This window comes from Mus musculus, chromosome 13 (genome assembly GCF_000001635.26).
Source record: "Mus musculus strain C57BL/6J chromosome 13, GRCm38.p6 C57BL/6J".
Taxonomy (NCBI): domain Eukaryota; kingdom Metazoa; phylum Chordata; class Mammalia; order Rodentia; family Muridae; genus Mus; species Mus musculus.
In genome coordinates, this window is record NC_000079.6 from 46,658,498 (window position 1) to 46,679,798 (window position 21,301).

The following is a 21,301-nucleotide window of genomic DNA, read 5'->3' on the forward strand; positions in this document are numbered from 1 at the left end:
CTTTACATATTAAATTGAAATGGTGCCCTTAACAAGATTGTTTGAAAGAAATGCTGAAAGTCTAGAGAATGAATATATTAGTTAGGGTTCTCTAGAGGAACAGAAGAAGGTCCAGCTAGTTCAACAATGACTGTCTACCAGAGGAAAGTCCAAGCATCCAGCAGTTGTTCAGTCCACAAGGCTGGATGTCTCAGCCATTCTTCAGTATACACTGGAATCCCGTAGAAGTAGTCTCTAACCCCAGGGAAGCAGGGAACATGCTAGTGAGAGCCAGAGCAAGCAGGCAAAGAAAGCAAGCTTCCTCCTCCCATGCCCTTTATACAGACTGCAAGCTGCGGGTGAGTTGCGATCTTCCCAACTCAAAGACCAGGATTAGAAGTAGGACTCCCTATGTCAGATGATTTAACTCAGAAAAAAGTCCCTCACAGATGTGTCCAGTCACTTGGGTTTTAGCTAATCCAGCTGTAAAGGTGACAAGCAAGCATAACCATTTCAATGAACCTAGATTTTTAGTATCTTACAGAGCTAAAACTCTACACCCAAAGTGATGTAAAATTGCAGTTTGCAAATAGCACACAGGCCTTGGGCTCTTCCTGAAGGACAACAAAGCAGGAAAGAAAAGATTAGCCAAAATAATCTCAGTAATGTAGCCTTTTAAAAATTGTTATGTGGGGGCTGGAGAGATGGCTCAGTGGTTAAGGGCACTGACTGCTCTTCTAGAAGTCCTGAGTTCAAATCCCAGCAGCCACATGGTGACTCACAACCATCTGTAATGGGATCTGACGCCCTCTTCTGGCATGCTGGTGTACTTGGAGATACAGCATTCATACATGTTAATTAAATATTTTGAAAATTTTTATGTGCGTGTGTGCACATACATATGTGCACATATGTGTAGGTCTCTGTGGAAACCAGTAGAGGGCACCAGGTTCCCCTTAGAGCTTGAATTACAGGTGATCATGAGACACCGAACAAGGATGCTGGGAACTGAACTCCAATCCTCTGCAAGAGCAGCACGTGCCGTTAACCACTGAGCTATTTCTCCAGCACACTGTGTAGAAGTTTAGTTCATCTTTTAAATAATTATCCAAAGAAGAAAACCTGACCACAATTCCAATTTAATAGCAATGGAAACTCCTTCTACCAGAGATTATAGGATAGTGAGCATTTTAGCCCAAAAGTTAGGGAAATGAGACAAACATGATTAAGGCTTAAAGGATGAGCAAATGAATAAACATGAAACAAAAACAAAAAAGTCTGTGCTGGGGAGTGAATCAGTGTGGCAGGGTGTGTGTCCAGCTTAAACCATGACCTGGGCTCTGTCCCCTACACTGCAATGTTTTTCCTTTTAATGAAGCGAAAATTAAGCCAGATGTCATTTTATGTTTGAAAAAACAATAGAAACGTGGAAGCTATTTTCCTTGGACTAATCCTGTGGGAGACAGAGATACATACTCTTTCCTTGCCTTTCAGGTCTGTTATAATAAACACATATTTAGACAAGATCTCACTGTAGCTCTGGCTGTCCTGTAACTTCCTATGTAGACCAGGCTGGCCTTTAACTCACAGAAGTCCACCTGCCTCTGCCTCCTCTCTGCCTCCTCTGCCTCCTCTGCCATTGAACTGTGTTGTGCTCTGCCATTGAACTGCATTTCCTTCCCAAAATATTTATTTCCATCTTAACTTATGTGTATGCATGTGGATAGGGGCTCATGGGCGTCGTTGTCTGTGGCAGTCAGAAGGGAGCATTAGATTCCCTGAAGCCGGAGTTACAGGCAGTTAGGAGATGCCAGAGTGGATTCTGTGAGCCAAACTCTAGTCCTCTTTGTAGCAGGCTGTCCTTAGCCTCTCAGCCTTCTCTCCTGCATGCTTTCTCTCTTAGGAGGTGGGGCCATGATCACAAACGGATATTTTGTTGCCTAGAGCAACCTGTGGCTTGCAGTCCCAAATCTTTCACAGGGGTCACCTAAGACCATCAGAAAATAAAGATATTTACTTTATGTTGTGATTCACAGCAGTAGCAAAATTACAGTTATGAAGTGGTAATAAAAATAATTTTATGGTTGGGGAAACCACAGCATGAGACACTGTATGTGCCAGTTATGCTTGAAGCCCTGGGATCCATCTGAGCACAACACACATAAATAAATAAATAAATAAATAAATAAATAAATAAATAAATAAAATAATAACAACCAGGCAGGGGAGAGTGACCTTCAGGCTAGGGCACTCCACCTCAGAGGGAGGCTAGAAAGAAATTTAAGAGAGATGGAGCCACTGTCAAGGGTAAAATTCCAAGGGAAAGATTTGAGTAGGCACAGGACTGAATGGCCTGACTCCATCAGACGAGATCAGCAACTTTGGGTTTTTTCCTGCTTCCAGTGTGAGTAAAGGAGAGAAGAGGTACAGGTCCATGTTCTCCACTGTGGGACCGTGAAAGGCAGCCTGTGTTTTGGATGAGCGAAGCTCACTCCGGAGACCCAGTAGAAAACTCTACAAGGGACGGAACAGTGAGCCACATTCCCAGAGTCAGGTGCCTGACACCACAGAGCCCCCAACTCCATAATTCTGTGATTATCAGTCACACAGACAATGTCCCAAGCTCCTGGCATTCTGGCTAGACTCCACCCTCACAGTTACCTGACAGTAGCCAGGTGTCTTAGTCAGGGTTTCTATTCCTGCACAAACATCATGACCAAGAAGCAGTTGAGGAGGAAAGGGTTTATTCAGCTTACATTTCCACACTGCTGTTATCACCAAAGAAAGACAGGACTGGAACTCAAGCAGGTCAGAAAGCAGGAGCTGCTGCAGAAGCCATGGAGGGAAAGCCTGCTCTCTTATAGAACCAAGACTACCAGCCCAGAGATGGTCCCACCCACAAGGGGCATTTCCCCCTTGATCTCTAATTGAGAAAATGCTTTACAGTTGGATCTCATAGAGGCATTTCCTCAACTGAAGCTCCTTTCTCTGTGATAACTCCAGCTGTGTCAAGTTGACACAAAACTAGCCAGCACACCAGGTATGTTCCTCCTCACAGATACCCTGCAACTGCAAGATAGCCCAGCCCACTATAAAAGGGGCTGCTTGGCCCCTCCTTGATCTCTTAAGCTCTCACCTTTCTTACTCCCATCTCTAGCTCTCCTTCTCTCCCTCCCTTCCCTCCCCCTCCACATGGCCATTGCTGGCCTTTTCTTTTCTATCTTCTCTCTTTCTCTCTGCCTTTCTACAATAAAACTCTAAAACCATGGCCCGTCTCTGCTCATCAAGACCCGCCATGCTTGAACGATGGAATAGGCCTTCCCCTAAAGAGCCATGTCTAATCTCCCAAGAGAAGGCCTCCCAACGTTTCCAGCCACCATACCGGACCAAGGACTCTCGCCCTCGTGGGTACCACCCAGCACCTCCCTCCTGCCCCTTCTCCCTTCGGCCCTGGAGCTGACTGAGCTGCCCCTGCCCCGGGGTCCTCACTTTGTTCTCAGCTCTTCCTTGGTGTCCAAAGACCTCCTGCGACGTCCAAGAGCTAGAACCTGTTGTCTCTGGCCTCCATAAGGCCCAGAAATCCTGGACTGCTCCCTCTCTACCCACTCAGACTGGTGTTCCGTGGCTTCCCACAACCAGACACCCACCCAGGCCACGTAGAGAGCAGGCACCAGTGCCCTGCCCAGAGCATTGGAGCTCTGGCGGGACATGGGTTCTCTCTCACACCCTTTATTTCCCTGCCCGACACTCCACATTCATTTGAACCAGCCCTTTTATTTTACAAGTATATGCCCTTCATAATGATTCCTGAAACATGTTGGGGACCCAGTGTCTCCTTCATGTTACGCAAGTACTCTTAGGCTGAGCTGTACCCCGTCTGCATCAAAAGCTTTTGATTTTTCTGTTGCTGCCTAAGTCATACTTGTAACTTTAATTTTTTTCAAAGCCTATTTTTAATGATGGTTCTTAAATGCTTTAACCTCCCTTGTAGCTCAACACCCACCAGGAGTAGTGGGAAAGAAAGAAGTGGGGGAGGGAAGTAGACCTGTTTAGAAAGGTTCTTTGGATCAACTCCCAGCTGTGTTGTCTGGAAATCGGCAGTTCAGCTCACAGGTTAGCATGCAGCAGCAGCTCCTTCCAATCACCAACACCTCATGGATTCCAGCAGTCCAGCTCAGTAGAGTCAGGTTAGCTAATGTGAATCAGCAGCAGTGACACGACCTAGCAGAGACAGCCAGGCCTCAGCCTCAGCTTGAGTCAGTAGGAGGGACCTGGAGGGACACCAGGAAAAGTTCCCTGTGGTGTCCCTCTCAGAGAAGTGAAGATCAGCGAAGATGAGACACACAAGCATTGTACAGCTAGCTGTACCAGCAAGCCAAGCTCGGTCTCCATCACTCTGTAGAGTCCTATTTATAACCCTCCAAATATCACGTGTCCTCTGCATGTCTGTCTCGACTGACATCACTCTGCCAATCAGCCTAAGTTCTTGGAAGGGGCAACAAACTGCAGCACACCACCAGAAGTTTTTGGGTTTCTCTCTATGGCGTCCCCACCAATGCAGCTCAGCTACACAATGTAAGGCAGCCCAATACATGTGTGTCGTTAGCAAAGAATCCTTCATCACGTGTCCTTTCACATGCTTGCTTTAGCAGAACATCCGTTCACCTGGGTCTACTTTAGTCAAGCGTTCCCTCACAACTCTACCTAAATCTGTGTCCAGTTCAGGAAAACACTCCTTCACATGTTTGCCCCAACCAAACACCACCCAACATAATAGACTTTCCCTTTATGTGACAGTCGTTTTCTCCACGTACCCTGCTCCCATTCAGCTGACTTTGCTTTTCTTTCACCCCAGTCTCATATTTCCAAGTGAGATCGAGTCTTAACCCTACGACAGTCTTTCCTTGTGCCAGATTTCGTGGGTAACGTTCATGGATGCTACAGGAACCAACCAGCAAGCCTTGGGTTCTGTCCAAACAAAATAGAGATGAGGGCTGGGTTTGAACCGCTTAAGTCGGCTCTAGGGATGCCTGCCACAAATCCTAGTGCTCAAGAGACAGAGGTGGGAGGAGCAAAGGTTAAAGGTCATCCTTCAATACATAGTGAGTTCAAGGCCTGCCTGAGCTACGTGGGGACCTGTCTCAAACAAAAGAGGGTTGTGGAGAGGGGAGGAGAGGAGAGAAGAAAGGAGAGGGGGGAAAAAACAGAGAAATTAAAGTCAATCCTGTTGAAGATTCTCAGCTTCTGAAGTCAGGCTGGGAGACAGCGATTAACTTTGGAGATTCCTCCCCCTACTGGTTGCCTCAAGTCCTGTCTATTTTACACAAGGCAGCAGGCCATCCTTTGAATGTGACATGGTTTTTTCAGAGTTAACAAAAAGCCTGCTATAAATGAGGACACAAATATCAATCACCTCAAGTTCCCATAATCAAGAAATCTATCATAAAGAAAAGTATTATTATTATTATCATTTTTATTATATAAAATTCTTACCGTAATGGATATGTTTCTTATGCTGCTTAGCGAGAGAGCCCTGGGGGAAGAAACGCCTGATACAGCATTACATCACCCAAGTTTAGTTACACAGGGAAAAAATGCTTGGGTTACATATTTTCCCACAAATTAGTATGGAAATCAAATTATTTTTAAATTAAATATTTTATTCAGTGCACTGGGCATCTTATTTCTTAAATGTCATTGATAAGTATTACTCAAATAGAATAATAAATTTAAAAATTAGATTATCCCACTAAGACTATAGTCAAAGAACAGGTGCTTGGCTACCCACATGTCTAGAACGTTCTTTTGCTTTGTCTTTGCTTTTGTTTGTTTTTTGGTTTGGTTTGGTTTGGTTTGGTTTGGTTTTTTAGAACAGGGTTTCTCTTTGTGTGGCCCTAGGTGTCCTGGAATTCATTCTGTAGATCAGGCTGTCCTCGAACTCACAGAGGTCCTCCTGCCTCTACTTCCAGGATTCTGGGATTAAAACTATGCTCCACCACCACCCAGCCAGAATGTTTTTTTTTTTTTAAGTTCTATCAAAGCATGAATTCCAAGATGTGTAAAAAATTAATTATCTATTTTCCTAGTCGTGGTACCTCATGCCTGCGCTCCTAACATTCTGGAGGTGGAGGCAAGGGGTTAGAAGGCTAAGCTACACTGCAAGACCCTATTGAAAATAATCTCAAAAGAGACTTTAAAAGAAAAGAAAAACCAAAAGACTGCACACCAAGGGAAACCGAGGTGACCCCATTTCACAGCTTTCGTAATGGCCATCATCTGTGCTGGGACCCAGACTTGAGTGCCCAAGCGAGAGACAAGGCTTCTCCCAGCGTCTCCTAGCTGTGAAGATTCTGCTCTACAGGAAGCTCCGCTTTTCTCTCAGCCTTTTGCTAGCCAATATCCCCTCGACTTAAGTCCCATTAGAATTCCTTCCGACTCCCTGTTCAAACCACTGTGTGGTTATGGGCTCTTGGTTGGCGGCTGACTGGCACTGATGCCCATGTAGTCTGCGTTCCACAAGTAACTGAATGTTGCATGTTTACCAGACACTATCCTAACATTGCCCACTGCTCATTTGGGTTACTGAGTCTCTTGCTATAATCACCTCTTCTGAAACAACAACAACAACTTGTGATGTTAAAAAGTGGACAATGGGGCTGGAGAGAAGTCTGTGCAGTTTAAGAGCACTCAGTGCACTTGTGGAGGACTGGGGTTCAATTCTCAAGAACCCACATAGTATCCATCCTAACTTCAGTTCCAGAGCATCTGATGCAGATTCTGATGCAGATTCCTCGGGGAGCACCAGGCATACATGAGGTGCACAGACATACGTGCAGCTAAGATACTCATACACACACTACTTTACTTTGTGTGTGGCTCTTTTGCCTAAATGGTACCCTATGCCCTCCTCTATCACTCTGCCTTATTCCTTTGAGGCAGGATCTCTCTCTCTCTCTCTCTCTCTCTCTCTCTCTCTCTCTCTCTCTCTCTCTCTCTCCCTCCTCTCCCCCTCTCTCTCCCTCTGTCCCTCCTCTCTCCCTCTGTCCCTCCTCTCTCCCTCTGTCCCTCTGTCCCTCTGTCCCTCTGTCCCTCTCTCCCTCTGTCCCTCTCTCCCTCTCTTCCTCTCTCTCCCTCTCCCTCTCTCCCTCTCTCCCTCTGTCCCTCCTCTCTCCCTCTCCCCCTCTCTTCCTCTCTCCCTCTCCCTCTCTCCCTCTCTCTCTCTCTCTCTCTCTCTCTCTCTCTCTCTCTCTCCTCTCCCCCTCTGTCCCTCTGTCCCTCTCTCCCTCTGTCCCTCTCTCCCTCTGTCCCTCTGTCCCTCTCTCCCTCTCTCCATCTCCCTCTCAACTTGGAACTTGTGCTTTAAGGGGCTAGGCTGCAAATCAGCAAACCATTTGTCTCCATCCCTCTCAGTGCTGGCTTACACCTGTGCTGGGACAACAACTCAGCTTATTATGTGGGTGCTGGATTCGAACTCCAGCCCTGAAGCCTGAGCAACAAGCTCTCTGAATGGATGAGCCATACCTCCAGCCCTTCTGCATTACTTCTGACTTAAGGTATTTCATATTTGATTTCAGTCCAATCTCTTTGGGTACAGTGTGTTCTATTTGCTTTGCTACTTCTGGTTTTCCGAAATTTGGTTTCTAATTCTCTGATTATGTGGCTTCACTTCTAAGGGGGTTATTTATTTATTTTATGTATGTGAGTACACTGTAGCTGTACTGATGGTTGTGACCCATCATGTGGTTGCTGGGAAATTAAATTCAGGACCTCTGCTTGCTCCAGTCTAAATATTTATTTATTATTATAAACAAGTACACTGTAGCTGTCTTCAGACACTCCAGAAGAGGGCATCAGATCTCGTTATGGATGGTTGTGAGCCACCACGTGGTTGCTGGGATTTGAACTCAGGGTTTTCAGAAGAGCAGTCAGTGCTCTTGACCGCTGAGCCATCTCTCCAGCCACTTAATGTCTTTACTTTGCTACATACTACGGAAATATAAAGTCCATATCCCCAATAATCACTGTATTTCACCCTCATTTTAGACATTTCTAAATCCACTCCTGCTGTTCCTGCCTCCCTACTGGCACGACTTCTAATTTAAGTATTAAAATGTCTGAGTAGCTGAGGATATGGTTCAGTGATGCGGAATCTGTCTCGCAGTCTGGCAGAGATGGTTCAGTGGATAATTGCTACCTAATCCTGGAAACATGAGTTTGACCCCTGGAGCCCACAGGAAGGTAGAAGAAGAAAACAGAACCCACGAAGTTGTCCTCTGGCCTCCATGTATGCACCATAGCACGTGCATATCCATACACATACATCATATATGTACAATTATTATTATTGTACAATTCTTATTATACATTAAGTACAGTTACAACATTTTTTAAATTAATTTGCCTAGAAGGCATAAGGTACTGAATTTTATCTCTGGCATCAAAACAACAACAAAATCTTTCCTCAGAATTGATTTTGAAACCAAGTTGTCCGAGGTAAACCATATGAAAGGAACACACGGAACACACGGGGGAAAGAAGAAGGACCCTCCCTCTCCCCACTGAATTGTCATGTCTCTTGCTGTCAGAGACAAGAGTTTTGACCTAAATGTCTGAGGATTTCATTATACGAAAAGTGTACACAGCAAGTAAGCTATATTCAAGAGCTATGTCACTAACCTTGTGTGTGTGTGTGTGTGTGTGTGTGTGTGTGAAGTCTCTGCAAGTTACCTGAGCTGGCTGTGAGTTTATGATCTCCTACCTCAAGCTCTTGAGTAACTGGAAGTACATGCCTGTACTAATAGGCCTGGAATGACCCATGGTTTTGTCTTAGATGTTTCTTTCTTACATAGAAGCCTGCTAGTACAGTCATAGGCCATCTTAAATTCTCACATAGGTATGAAACCCCTTTCCATAAGGAAATGAATATAACTGAAGGGCTCTCTAACAGGCCCAAGTGTTGTAAGCATGGCACCTGCAGGTCTTGCCCTCTCCCCTTCCCTCTCCTTTACTAAGCCGTTAGGTTACATTCCTAAAGATAGCCACCAAGGTCCATTCCCTTATTTGGCTATTTCTTTATGCCTGACTAAAACACCAAGGTCCAGCAATCAAAATTCATTATTCAGCTACACTGGCTGATGTGTCCATTCGGGACTTAACAACTCATCCTGGCACAGATTTCCCCCTTTTTCCTTAAAAAGATCACTCCTGCAGAGACATCTACTGCTGTCTTTGCCTGATCCAGAGACAACCGCAACCCTACCCCTGCTTGTCCTCTCTGGGGTAATAAAATCACCTTTGTCTTGAGAAGTTGGTGCCCCTTCAATAGCCCATTTTTCTCTCAACTTTATAGATCAAGTGCTTTACCAACTAATGTCAAATTCCCCAAGACACTCCCCAGCTGCTGCTGGTAAAGCCATTAGGTGCAGCATTCCTCCCTGAGTGGCCACACTTGTTCCCCATTGCCTGTCCTTTCCCCTATGAATAAGCTAACTTTGACTCTAACTCATTATGATTATTTTTTTCAGCACAGTTTAAGAATCTGGGTTGCAGCCTGGCCGTGGTGGCACGTGCCTTTACTGAGTGTCTCCCAGCACTCAGAAGACAGAGACAGGAAGATCTCTGTGAGTTTGAGGCCAGCCTGGTCTACAGAATGAGTTTCAGGACAGCCAGAGCTACATGGAAAAACCCTGTCTCAAAAAATAAAAATAAAAAATAAAAAAGAAGGAAGGAAGGAGGGAAGGAAAGAAAGGGGAAGAGAGAAAGAGACAGGGAGAAAGGAAGAGAATGAATGAATGAATCTGGTCTGTACCTAAATAAGGGTCTCTGAAGCTGGGAAAGGAGTGTCGCAGGTTGCAGAGCTGGTGGTGTTGAGCTATGTTTCCTGCTGCTAGTGATGATCGTGAATAGGTGTTCAAGTGTTTCATGGAAGATTTTCCCTTGAAGCAGATGAATTTCTTAAAGGCCAAAAGTGATGTCTTTTCTGTCTCCCAGAGGAAAGACAGGATTGACTCTCGGCATCACTGTCATGTTCAAGCCATTAGGTGCGGCATGCTGTGGTGAACACCAGGACCAAAAGCAAGTTGGGGAAGAGTTTATTTGGCTTCCAATTCTACATTGTAGTCCATCACTGAGGGAAGTCAGGACAGGAACTCAAATGGGCAGGAACCTGGAGGCAGGAGCTGATGCTCATCCCATGGCTTGTCTTCCTTCTTATAGAACCCAGAACAGCAGCCTGGAGTTGTACCACCCACAGTGGGCTGGGCCCTTCCACATCAATCACTAATTTAAAATGCTCTACAGGTTTGCCTACAGCCCAATCTTACAGAGGCATTTTCTCAATTGGTCTTGCCTCCTCTCAAATGACTCTAGACTCTATCAAGTTGACATAAAATTAGCCAGCACAATAATCGTTCAATATTCTCATAGTATTTGGCTCTTGTAGATTCCTTATATGGTCCTGGGAATTCAAAGTCACACAACTACCCCTAACTGGGCTTATTAACATAGCAAAGTGTATTAAGGTTATCAGTATCTGGGAGGCTGCATATAGATGAAAAGAAGACGAAACCATACACAGACTAAGGTGCTAAGCAAGAAACAAATACTGTGGTTGAAGGAGTGGAAATTCTGGTGAGTCAGATGCAGTTTCACAAGGGACAATCATGTCCTAACCCCACAGGATCTTCTCTAGGGACCTTGGTAATGGAGTTCATTAGAATTCTCAAGAGTGGTGGCGAATGCCTCACAGACGTAAGCCTAAATGGATGCGTTCACAGTGTCCAGGACCACGTCCTCGGCATCGCACACGTGGTTGTGCGATGCCGCGACGCGTTACGTTACCGAATATGCCACAATTTATGATTAAAACGTACCACAGAGGACCCCCGAGAAACATCGCGTAGCCCAGGAACCAACTCACAAAGCACCACCAACCGCCCGCCCGGCTCCCCAAGCCTGGCGCGCCGGAGAGGTGGGGTTTCCGCTTCCGGAGGCGGATTGTTGACGCCCACTGCTGCTGTGGTGGCGAGCGAGCGAGCGGTTGGGGAGGGGCCGCCGAGGGCGGGCGACGGCGCCTTGACAGGCAGCGCGGAGGGGGCCTCCGGGGCGACGATGGCAGAGGGGCCCGAGGAAGCCCGGAGCCGCCCTCCGGAGCAGGATGGCAGTGGCGGGGACCACGAGCCGGTCCCTTCCGAGCCAGGCTCTCCCACCACCACCGTCGCCGCCACCGCCGCCGCCCCCCGGTCCCCGGCCCTCGCGAGCGTCGCCTCGGCAGTGTCGGAGCCCGAGCCGCAGTGCGAGCTCCGCAAGCGCCGGGAGACGGGCGCGGAGCCTCCGGAGGCGGGAGACTGCGAGGCGTCGGACGGCCCGGGGCGGCTGAGCGCGCGCGAGTACTCGCGGCAGGTGCACGAATGGCTGTGGCAGTCCTACTGCGGCTACCTGACCTGGCACAGCGGCCTGGCCGCCCTGCCCGCCTACTGCGGCCCGCCACCACCCGCCGCCACCGCCCCGCAGCCCGCCGTCCCCTCGCCGTCGTCCCCGCCGACGCCGTCGTCCCCGCCGCCACCGCCGCCGCCGCAGCTGGCGTACTACAACCCCTTCTACTTCCTGAGCGCTGCGGGGCCCGGGCCGGGGGCGGCCACGGGCGGCGCCACCCCGACGGCTGTCGCGGGCCTCACGGCCCGGGCCCCGCACGTGCAGCCATCGGCCCGGGCGGCCCCCGGGACCAGGGTGGGTTCTGCAGCCCCTGCGCGGACTGCCAGCGACACCGGGCGGCAGGCAGGTGAGATCGGGGTTGGCGCGGGGGTGGGGTGGGGGGTGTTGGGTAGGATGGAGGAGGGATAGAGTCGAGGTCCTTTTTAAAAAAAAAAAAAAAAAATCACTGCCATTCCTACCACTAACATTTTGGAAGGATCTCACCCTGTGGTGTAGGCTAACACAGTATGTAGGCCAGGCTAGCCTCAAACTTGGAATAAGACAGGTCTGTACTAGCCAGAGGGGTCTCTTGAAGGATCATTGAACAAGTATGCTCGCTCCTGAAAAAATATAACCGGGGAGCTGCTGCTACCATTGATAGTTCCCACATACATCAGCTATGGTTTGCCCAGGCCCTAAATTCTAAAAACGTACTGTGAAGCAATGTTGATTGTCCTTCCCTTAAGACCTGGCACGGCTAGTAGGTTCCCTTACTCCTGACACTAGCCCTTCTTGTGTGTAGAGACGTATGCTTATCAAACCATCCTCTCTGTAATCTTCAGGCTCTGGAAAGATCCAAAGCTAGCCTTGGGTGGCAAGCCCGCTGTTGGGAGGCTCGAGATTAGAATACTAGAAATCACCAAGACTTGGGCCGTGTAAAGACAGTGGAACTGAAAGGCGATTGACATGATTACAAAACGAGTCTAGAGAGCTTTGACTGGCCTCAAGCCTATTGGTCATGAATATCATCTAGTAAATGATGTGTAGTCACTGGTCTTAGCAAACCGTAGGAAAGTTTGCAGCCAGTCTTCTGAGTCTGGGGCTGGAATGCTGGGATTACAGGCATAGCTCACCATGTCCAGCTCATTATTAGATATTTTAGAAACAGGATCTCTTGATGGGATCATTGCCGTTGGCTGATGCAAAGCTATAATCTTAAAAAGTTTAGTTGGACCTTGACTTTACTTTGCCGCTTTCTTATCTGGCTTGGTTCTTAAACTTGTGTAACTCATTTTTTTTCTTCTTCTTCCCAATTTCCAGGTAGAGAGTATGTCATTCCATCCTTGGCCCACAGATTTATGGCAGAGATGGTGGATTTCTTTATTCTCTTCTTTATAAAAGCAACCATTGTCTTGAGCATCATGCATCTCAGTGGAATAAAGTAAGTTAAGAACAGTCAGAAAATTCTGGAGCTGTCATTTAGGGATCTTGTTTTGTAAATTCTGTACATGCTCATGAGTAACTCTGGGTAATGGATGGATGTCCAAGACCAAGACTTCTCTATGAAATCTTTACCAGTTCTATTTGTTTCCCTATTGGTTGTTTTTAAGTGTGTTTATATGTAACCAAGAGGTCTACTTTGGTTATCTTCTAATCTCTCCTATATTTTTTTGAGGTGGGATCTCTCACTTGACTTGGGGCTTGTCATCTCAGCTGGACCAGCTGGCCAGCAAGTCCCTAAGATCACTGGTCCTCCCTCTCAGTGCTACATAGGTATATAGGTGTCCTGGGCTTTAGATGGATTCTGGGGATGCACTCAGGTCCTGACATTTTATATAAACACTTTACCCACTGAGCTATCACCACAAGCCCCTTGGTTTTAAGAAAGAAACAAAGAACTTCAGTATGTTGTTTAAAATCTGAGGGAAAAGGAGGGAGGCTTTGGTGGCATGTTCCTTTAATTCCAGCACTCAGGAGGCAGAGGCAGGCAGATCTCCGTGAGTTCAAGGCCAGCCAGAGTTAAATCCTATCTCAAAAAAGATTTTAATAGGTTAAAGAAGCCTTCAGACCTGGCTTGTTTTTTTTATTAACCATTCTCTTGGGCCAGGAATGTGTTAGTTTCCTTCTTATTGGCCTATGAAGGCTCTGCCATGAAAGCACAGAGGGGCTGGGTCGGTGGTCAGGGGTTAAGAGTGCTCACTGCTTGTCCCGAGGCTCCAAGTTCAGTTTCCATGTCAGGCAGCTTATCACTGCCTCTAACTCCAGCTCCAGCCTCATGTATACACATGGCATACATTTGTATACACATACACACACACAATTTTCAGAGCACAAAGAGCTTGTGGTAGGTGGACTTAGTAATCAATTTCAGTGGGGTTGTTTTCAGTTGAGCAGATTCAATGCAAAGTATGGCATTTACTTGAGAAACTCAAGTTTTAGGATAATGCCTGCTCCCAATTGCTAAGCATTTTCTATGAGACACTTATTTACGTTTATGAGACGATGTCAGAATTGAAAAGAAGATAGAAAAGTCAAGATACAAAGTAGTGTTAACCTTGGGCCCCCGACAGGTGTTGGGTAGCTCCTGCCTGTCCCCTAACACAGCCTTTATTATTATTGTTTACATTTATTTATTTGGAGGGCAGAAAAAAGCTGCAGAACTTAACCTCTCCAGCCTTAACATGCTGCTGTAGTTTCTACCGACAAGATAAAGTCTGAATTTCATTACATGGTTTAACATGCCCACATTCTCCTCAGTCTCCTTACACCATGAAATTGAGCCCTATCACTTGTTCCAAGGCTTTCTCTCCTGCCTGGAGCTTCTTCCTGCTTCTTAGTCTGGCTGGCTTCTCTTCATTCTTTGTATTGTATTGTGCACTTAGAAATGTCATTTCTGAGAAGACTGGTCTGTTTTCTGTGGTGTTCTGGTTGGCATCCCAGTTTATTTTTGTTCTATTTCCCTTGCTTGGTTAGAATCTCTGTGAAAGCTGAGGAGATACTTTTAGTATCCCTTGCTGTGCCAGTGTGCCCTCTGATGCAGTGATAAATACCATGATCAAAAGCAACTTTGAAAGGAAAGAGTTTATTCCATTTTACAGCTTGTAGTCCATCACTGAAGGAAGTCAGGGCAGGAACCTGGAGACAGGAACTGATTCGGAAGCCATGGAAAAATGCTGCTCTTCATGGCTTACTCAGCCTGCTTTTGCTTTTCTTATAGCACCCAGGACCACCAGCGCAGGGGTGGCACCACTCACAGTGTGCTAGGCCCTTCCCACATCCATCATTAATCAAGAAAATGTCACATAGACTTGCTACAGGCCAATCTGATGGAGGCATTTTCTTAACTGAGGTTTCCCAATTAAGTTTGAGTTTACAAACCAGTCACTGCCCTATCATCAGGGCTGGCATCTTATTTGCTCTGCAGTGCTCTACCACTGAGGTACAAACTACCCCACAATCACAACCATGCTTTTGCTTTAATTTACTTAGGTATTTGTTATTTTTTTGAATAAAGTAATGGGTATTTTATGCACTTTGTTGGTGAGAACCTAATAGCATAGAATTTCACTTAAATTTTATGACCTAATTATGGGAAAATGGTACAAAACTGACTTAGGAGCTAATTCCTTCTAACCCCAAACCCTTCTTTTTGTGCAGGGACATCTCTAAGTTTGCCATGCACTATATAATAGAAGAGATTGATGAAGACACATCAATGGAAGACCTGCAGAAAATGATGATTGTGGCGCTTATATACAGGTTGTTAGTTTGTTTCTATGAGGTAAGCTGCTAACTGGAGCAAGTAACCGTTTTAATGGTATTTTAAATTATCTACTAGGAAAAAAATGACAATTTACAAATTTCGTAAATATTTGTCATTGAGTTTTCATAATTTTTAAAATTAACACTTTCAAGTAAAAAAAAAAACCCTAAATACTAAATTTTGGAAAAAAGATGCCTTGTTATACATTTCAGTTTTAGAAATAACATTTCATTCATAAGCAGATTTTAGTTCAGAGATATACATATTACGGACGTGTGTGTGTGTGTTGTGTATCAAATATGTCAGTCATCTTTCCACATCCTCTGGAGTTCCGAGATGGCATGTGCTAAGCCAGCTTAAATGGATAAGTTTCTAGTATTCTATGTAATTAGCACATCCGATGTACCTTTTTCTATAGCCCTGTTTGGCTTGAAACTGTGTATCCCAGGCTGACTTTAAACTCACAGAAATCCCAAGTACTGGAACTAAAAAAAGATGTGTGCCACCATACCTGGCCCTCCAACATGTCATTCTTATAAAGCATGAAGTAACTTACTAGAAAAATTAGTAAACTGTTTTCCAATTATCCTTTTTTCCTTAGATAATTTGCATTTGGGGAGCAGGGGGAGCTACCCCAGGAAAGTTCCTGCTAGGGCTTCGAGTTGTGACATGTGATACATCAGTACTCATTGCTCCAAGTCGGGTTTTAGTAATTCCTTCCTCAAATGTTAGCATCACTACGTAAGTCCTTTGCTTAGCTTAATCTACTTTATACTTGCAAAACCATTATAGTTGTCACCTTCTGCTGCATGCTGTTTATGTTTGTGGAAGTGAACTGATTTTCTTTGCATTCTTGGGCTCAGAATGAGTCCTGTATTAAGTGGCACAGGATTGTGTTCAATATGCAAGATTGCAGGTCTGATACAGTGTTTTAAAATACTTTTTTTTCATCACAGCATACACTGTAATCATATCAACTTAGATGAAAGTTTATGAGCCTGTTTTTCCCTTGTTACCTTTGACAAACATTTTCAAAATGATTTTTATGAAATACGTTAGAATGATAAGATATTTGGGTATTCTCAGTGCTCTGCCTAGCTTTATTCTCTGGCACTGTGGACTGACTCCCTGGCCTCCAGCCAGTACCCACAGTTGATTGCTGGTCTTGGTGGAGCTGGGAAGGCCAGTGAGCAGTGAGCAGCTGAGTCAAACAGGAATTAGCTATAAATGGTACAGGACCGACTCATTCAGATGAAGGAAAGCAAGAAGCAGGCTAGATGTTGTGACATGCAGATTGCCTTACAACTTTGGTGTTTTAATTCTGGCTATTTCTTTTAATAAGGCAATAGTGGTTAGTGTTCATTGAGCATTTCTCAGAATCCAGGCACTTTAGTAACACAGCATTTTGATCTCATTTTCATAGTTGTGGATTCAGAGTCCACACAGCTAGCCACTGACAGGCAAGAATCTAACAGTGTTAGGGTAGTTCTCGTGTTGAAAGCTTCTTAGGACTTCTTTTAATTACTGGAGCCCATACAGGAACTGATTGTTTCCGGTAAGATAGAAAGTAGGACTGCAGTAAACATACTCAATTCAGAAGATTCTAGAAAGCCATGACTATGGAAAAGGTAAGCAAAGAGATGTTCTTTTCTTCTGACAAAATAGAGAGTACTGTTACACTGTTTCCTCATTGGTGTTTTTAGATGTTCCTAACTGCCATGCATATCAAAGTTCTAGTCTTGTATGTAGCTTTCTTTAGAACAGGTAGTTCAACTATATTGTTTGAAAATGTCAGGACAAGCTACCTAGTCACCCATGACTGACACAGCCTGACTTGCTACTTCTGCTTGTTTCCTTTAGGTCCACCATACGAGCTTTGATCAAGAATTTTTCTATTGCTTCTTTTTTCCCTGCTTTCATCACACTGCTGTTTTTTCAGCATAATCGAACAGCCTATGACATTGTAGCAGGAACCATTGTGGTAAAGAGAAATGGGGTCAGATGATGTCCAGAACCCTGAATCCCACTCTAAGGAATAACGACAAGACTAAATTATGTATCAAGGCCATCATTATCTATGGGTTACATTGATGATTTAAAAATTAAAGCAGTCATTCCGGTGTGATCAGGGGTCTGTTCTCAAAGTGTTGACTGTACTTGAATGTCAAGGAACTTCTTCAGAAGGAAAAACTATTAAATTTAAGTGTTAAAATATTTATAGGACAACAAAGCAAATTTCATAATCGATATAAGCAAATACATACTTTAACATTTAAGATAACCAAAATTTGCTGGAAGCATTTTCAGCTTTAAATTCTCTAAATCAAGTTTTACTTTAAAGTTTTATTTTGGCTTATCCTAGAGTGACTGAGAAATATCCAATTGTGTTTTATAAACACCTACAGAACTCCCACAGCTCTTCTTATGGAAGCTGCTTTTTGTGAGCATTGAGAAATCATCAACTCAACAACCCACTTACTCCATGGCAGGTGTTGGGAGAAAAGGGCTAGTGAGGAAGGCCTGAGAGTCCCCTCACCCCACACTTGCAGGGTAGTCTAGAGCTTGCTGCAGTAGTGGTGGGATGTTTCAGCTTCTTACTGCTTATGTATTTGGAGGCAAGATTTTCATGATGATGAAAATGTACTGAGCATATCATTGATATTTTTAAAAGGTAAGTTAGTTGCCTTCTGTAGGGACTGGGGGTGGGAGTGGGGATTGGAGTGGGGATTTCCATTGTAAATTCAGTTTAGAATTCATGTGCCCAAAAATCCAACTATAAATATGCAGGAGGAATATCCAAACATTCCCAGTATGTGCTCTCCAGTGTTCTGAATGTACCTGTAGATTCTATTTATGTACAGTAAATTCCTAAGGCACTGTGTATTCTATACAATTCCAAAACTGTCAAGACATCAAGGTGTTAAGAGTGTATTTTGTGAATAACTTGTACTAGCAGCCTGTGAAATATTAGCAGTTTTCCTATTATGAATTGTTCTCTCTAAAGCAAGGCAGCATATAATCTTCGGACTTTATTCTAGTTTAAGCTCATTTTGGCCTGTTAGAGATGAAATTTGGAGGGGGGTGGGGATGTGTCATTGTACTTTGCTCTGTTGGTGAAACATTGGATTTATGTCTGTGTGCTTTTGTTGTGTCAGTTAGCTAGCTGTACCAAAATGTTAGTTTAAAACTTTACTTCTTACTCATTCTTGTGTAGGATTTTCCTGAGAAACACTAAATCATATTGCACAAGAGAGCAATCTTGACATTTAAAACTGTGAAATGCATTTAATATCTACAGATACTTTAAGAATCTCCTAAGAGCTCATTGTTCATCAACCATGGTTTCTCAGAATAATTTTATTTAAATTAAATACAACTTCACAGGAAGTCTTATTTGTCAAAAGCAGTACATAGAGCATGTGCTTGTGGCTCTGGCAAGATTTTAAAGCTCTTCAAACACTACAAATTGGGAAGCTTGGTGTGGACAATCGCCATTGATGAGAGAATTCAAGTTGAAATGTGCTTCACCCACACAGCTCTGGAGTATTTAATTATTGTTTCTACTGCGAGTATTGAGGTCTTCACTGAGGATATTTTTATTTATACGGTAAATAAGTAGTTAAAATTTGTTATAGTTTAAATACCAGTTAACTCGACAAGTTCTTTAGATCTAGCTGTGAATTCAAGTTGTGCCATATAGGATGTAAGATAAAAGTATTGCTTTGCCTCCACAATAGAACCTCAGTTATAAGGAGAAAAGGGAATCTGGCACATTTTTCCATGCCGAAGCTGTATCCTGAAGGGGCAAAATGAAGATCTTTAATGAGCATGCCCTAAGCCTGGAGTCTTGTTGCTGCATTGCCATTCAGGCTAAACAACTGGCAAGTGATAGTCTCTCAGTACTCATCACTAGGGATGTTCTACACTCTAGGTAACAGCATGACGACAAACCTTACTGAGTATTCGTGACTATAAACACATGCCACTTTTGACAGTGTTCATTGCTTGACTCTGCCTACAAAGCATTTACCTAATTGCCCAAGCCTCAAAATTGAGTCTTCAAAGTATCTTTAAAAGCATTTTAACTTTAAATGAAACAATCACACCCGTTTCTGGCCAAGGGAAGTAGTTCTGAAGGAAGATGGGGCATTAAGCTTTCTCATCTCTGAGGACGGTTCCTAGATCAACAGTATTCCTAAACAAGTACTGGTTCAGCTCCTTGCCACCACCATCCACATAACCAAAGACCAAAGTCCTTACTCGTGCCTGGGTGAAGTTCCTCATTTTGGCTGGTATGTGTAGATTTCCTTGTAGTTCACTATAGTAGGGCTTACCCTGAAAACAGCACTCTATTTTTAATATTTGTATGTCACCAGTTTGTATTTTGTGTCTCAATAAATACGTCAATGTCAACAGTGTTGTCTGTGCCTATTTCTACAGCTACAGCAGTGTATTAAACCATGTTCTTTAACAGGGCTGGAGTTCAGTGATAAGAATACCTTGCCTAGCACATGTAAAACCCTGCATATCCAAATACCTAAGTAAAAGTTACCTGCACATGAGCTCAGCTTCATGTTAAACCAGTCCACAGTGGACTGCCTTTCCTCAAGGGCAGTTATCTGACTGTGGTAATGTTAACTGTGTAAAGCCAGAACTCAGGAGGCTGACATAGGAATATTGCTGCAAATTTAATGCCAGCCTAGACTACAGTATAAGATCCTATCTTTAGGAATTAAACCATGTGTATGCAAACTGTATTTAATACAGCCTGACCTGAGTGTTGCTCTGAACAATTGAATAGTCTAAGCCAAGCTACCAACTACATATTTGGGGACAGTGGATTTTAGAGGAATAAAAGTCAAAGTGGGAGGGAATACCACTCCATATCACAAAGAAATGAGGGTTATGTCTACTTGGTCATATATTTGCTATCTATAAGATCCTTATTTCTCACTGTTACTACTATAGCAAATTAGTTTCCATTAAACAAGCTACCATGTATAAGATTTCTGCTGAATCACTTCTTGGTGTTTATATCAAGTGTAGCATCAGTTCTTACCCTCAATAATTTTAAGTTTTATACAAGTCCTGGGCAGCATATGCTAACTATGAAAACACTCTTCCTAGGCTAAATCTTTACTGTTAAAAATCAGTTTAACTTCAGGTGGTAAAATGATATTTATATTAATAACTTTCACCATTTGCAACAACAAAAAAGGCCTTTAGCTGTCTGAATTATACTTTTTCCTTAAGGCCTGATACTGTAATCACTACAACCAACCTAGCACTTAATGCTTAAAATGATATAACCAGACCTGACAGCATTAAGTGACTTGAGGTACCTTTAATGATGCAGTCTTGAATGCTATCCAAAACCAGTCTGTCAGTCTCTGGGTATATGTCCTAGAACATTTATACATTCCACTAGTAAGCACTCAAGCCCACTCAATCCAATGTAGAGTTAGTTACCTCTGCTGGGCTTGAGGAAGGACAGACCAAGAGATGGGGCTGCCACCATGACCGGAAAGCCACGCACACCTAGCAAGGAAGCTAGAAGTGTGCCCAAGAATCAAGTCTCAAAATCTGAATAGTCTTACAGACTCTAGAGAACCAAAAGGTCACCAATTTTAATATGAACCAGCACTAGTTATAACTGTAGTAACCTACTCTAAACAAAGGAATACTAAAATGAAGCAAAATTATTTTCTACAGTTTACAGAAAAGGCATATGCTCTATTAAGCCCCAATTATTTGGACATAGAAAATGGTGAAGGACTGGCCGACAAAGTGGGTAAAGTCAGGTTTCCAGCATTTGATACCAGCATTCACCAGACTCCAAACAGGTCAGGTATATATTATTAAATAAAATATTAGAAACATAAAAAGCTCTGCCCTCAGATCAATGTAATGATAGCCTAAGATAGTAAGAAAAATACCTTTTCATAAGAACAAAGCTTTAGAAATTCTCCATGTAAATTCAACCAGCCTGTAGTTGCAAACAAAACAAAACAGAAAAACACCACTAACAAATGCCAATCCTAATGAAGGACAAAAGTATAAAGTACTGCTCCAAGTTCTTTCCTGGACCTGAAGAGAGCTAAAAGTCTAATCATACAAATAACATAGTAAAAGGCCCATTAGTTCTAG

At 44.0% G+C, this 21,301-nt stretch overlaps 1 protein-coding gene across 2 annotated transcripts; it reads left to right on the top strand.

The window, feature by feature from the left end:
• Positions 1 to 10,979: 10,979 nt before the first annotated feature.
• Fam8a1 (family with sequence similarity 8, member A1) lies at positions 10,980 to 19,567 on the top strand. 2 transcript variants are annotated; one of them, NM_001033192.3, is made up of 5 exons: positions 10,980 to 11,758; positions 12,712 to 12,832; positions 15,049 to 15,172; positions 15,756 to 15,895; positions 17,015 to 19,567. In NM_001033192.3, exons 1-5 carry the CDS (start codon positions 11,089 to 11,091, stop codon positions 17,157 to 17,159), a joined length of 1,200 nt encoding a protein of 399 aa, NP_001028364.1. In that variant the 5' UTR covers positions 10,980 to 11,088; the 3' UTR covers positions 17,160 to 19,567. The 2 variants fall into 2 exon arrangements, with proteins under 2 accessions (NP_001028364.1, NP_001364038.1); NM_001377109.1 differs by lacking the exon at positions 15,756 to 15,895.
• The last annotated feature ends 1,734 nt before the right edge of the window (positions 19,568 to 21,301 follow it).

What these genes read in the sequence shown, in the direction of transcription:
- Fam8a1 (NM_001033192.3), top strand. Translation starts at nt 11,089, where the DNA reads ATGGCAGAGGGGCCCGAGGAAGCCCGGAGCCGCCCTCCGGAGCAGGAT. An exon ending in ATGCATCTCAGTGGAATAAA is followed by an intron (nt 12,833 to 15,048) that starts GTAAGTTAAGAA and finishes CTTTTTGTGCAG; the next exon opens with GGACATCTCTAAGTTTGCCA. An exon ending in TCAAATGTTAGCATCACTAC is followed by an intron (nt 15,896 to 17,014) that starts GTAAGTCCTTTG and finishes TGTTTCCTTTAG; the next exon opens with GTCCACCATACGAGCTTTGA.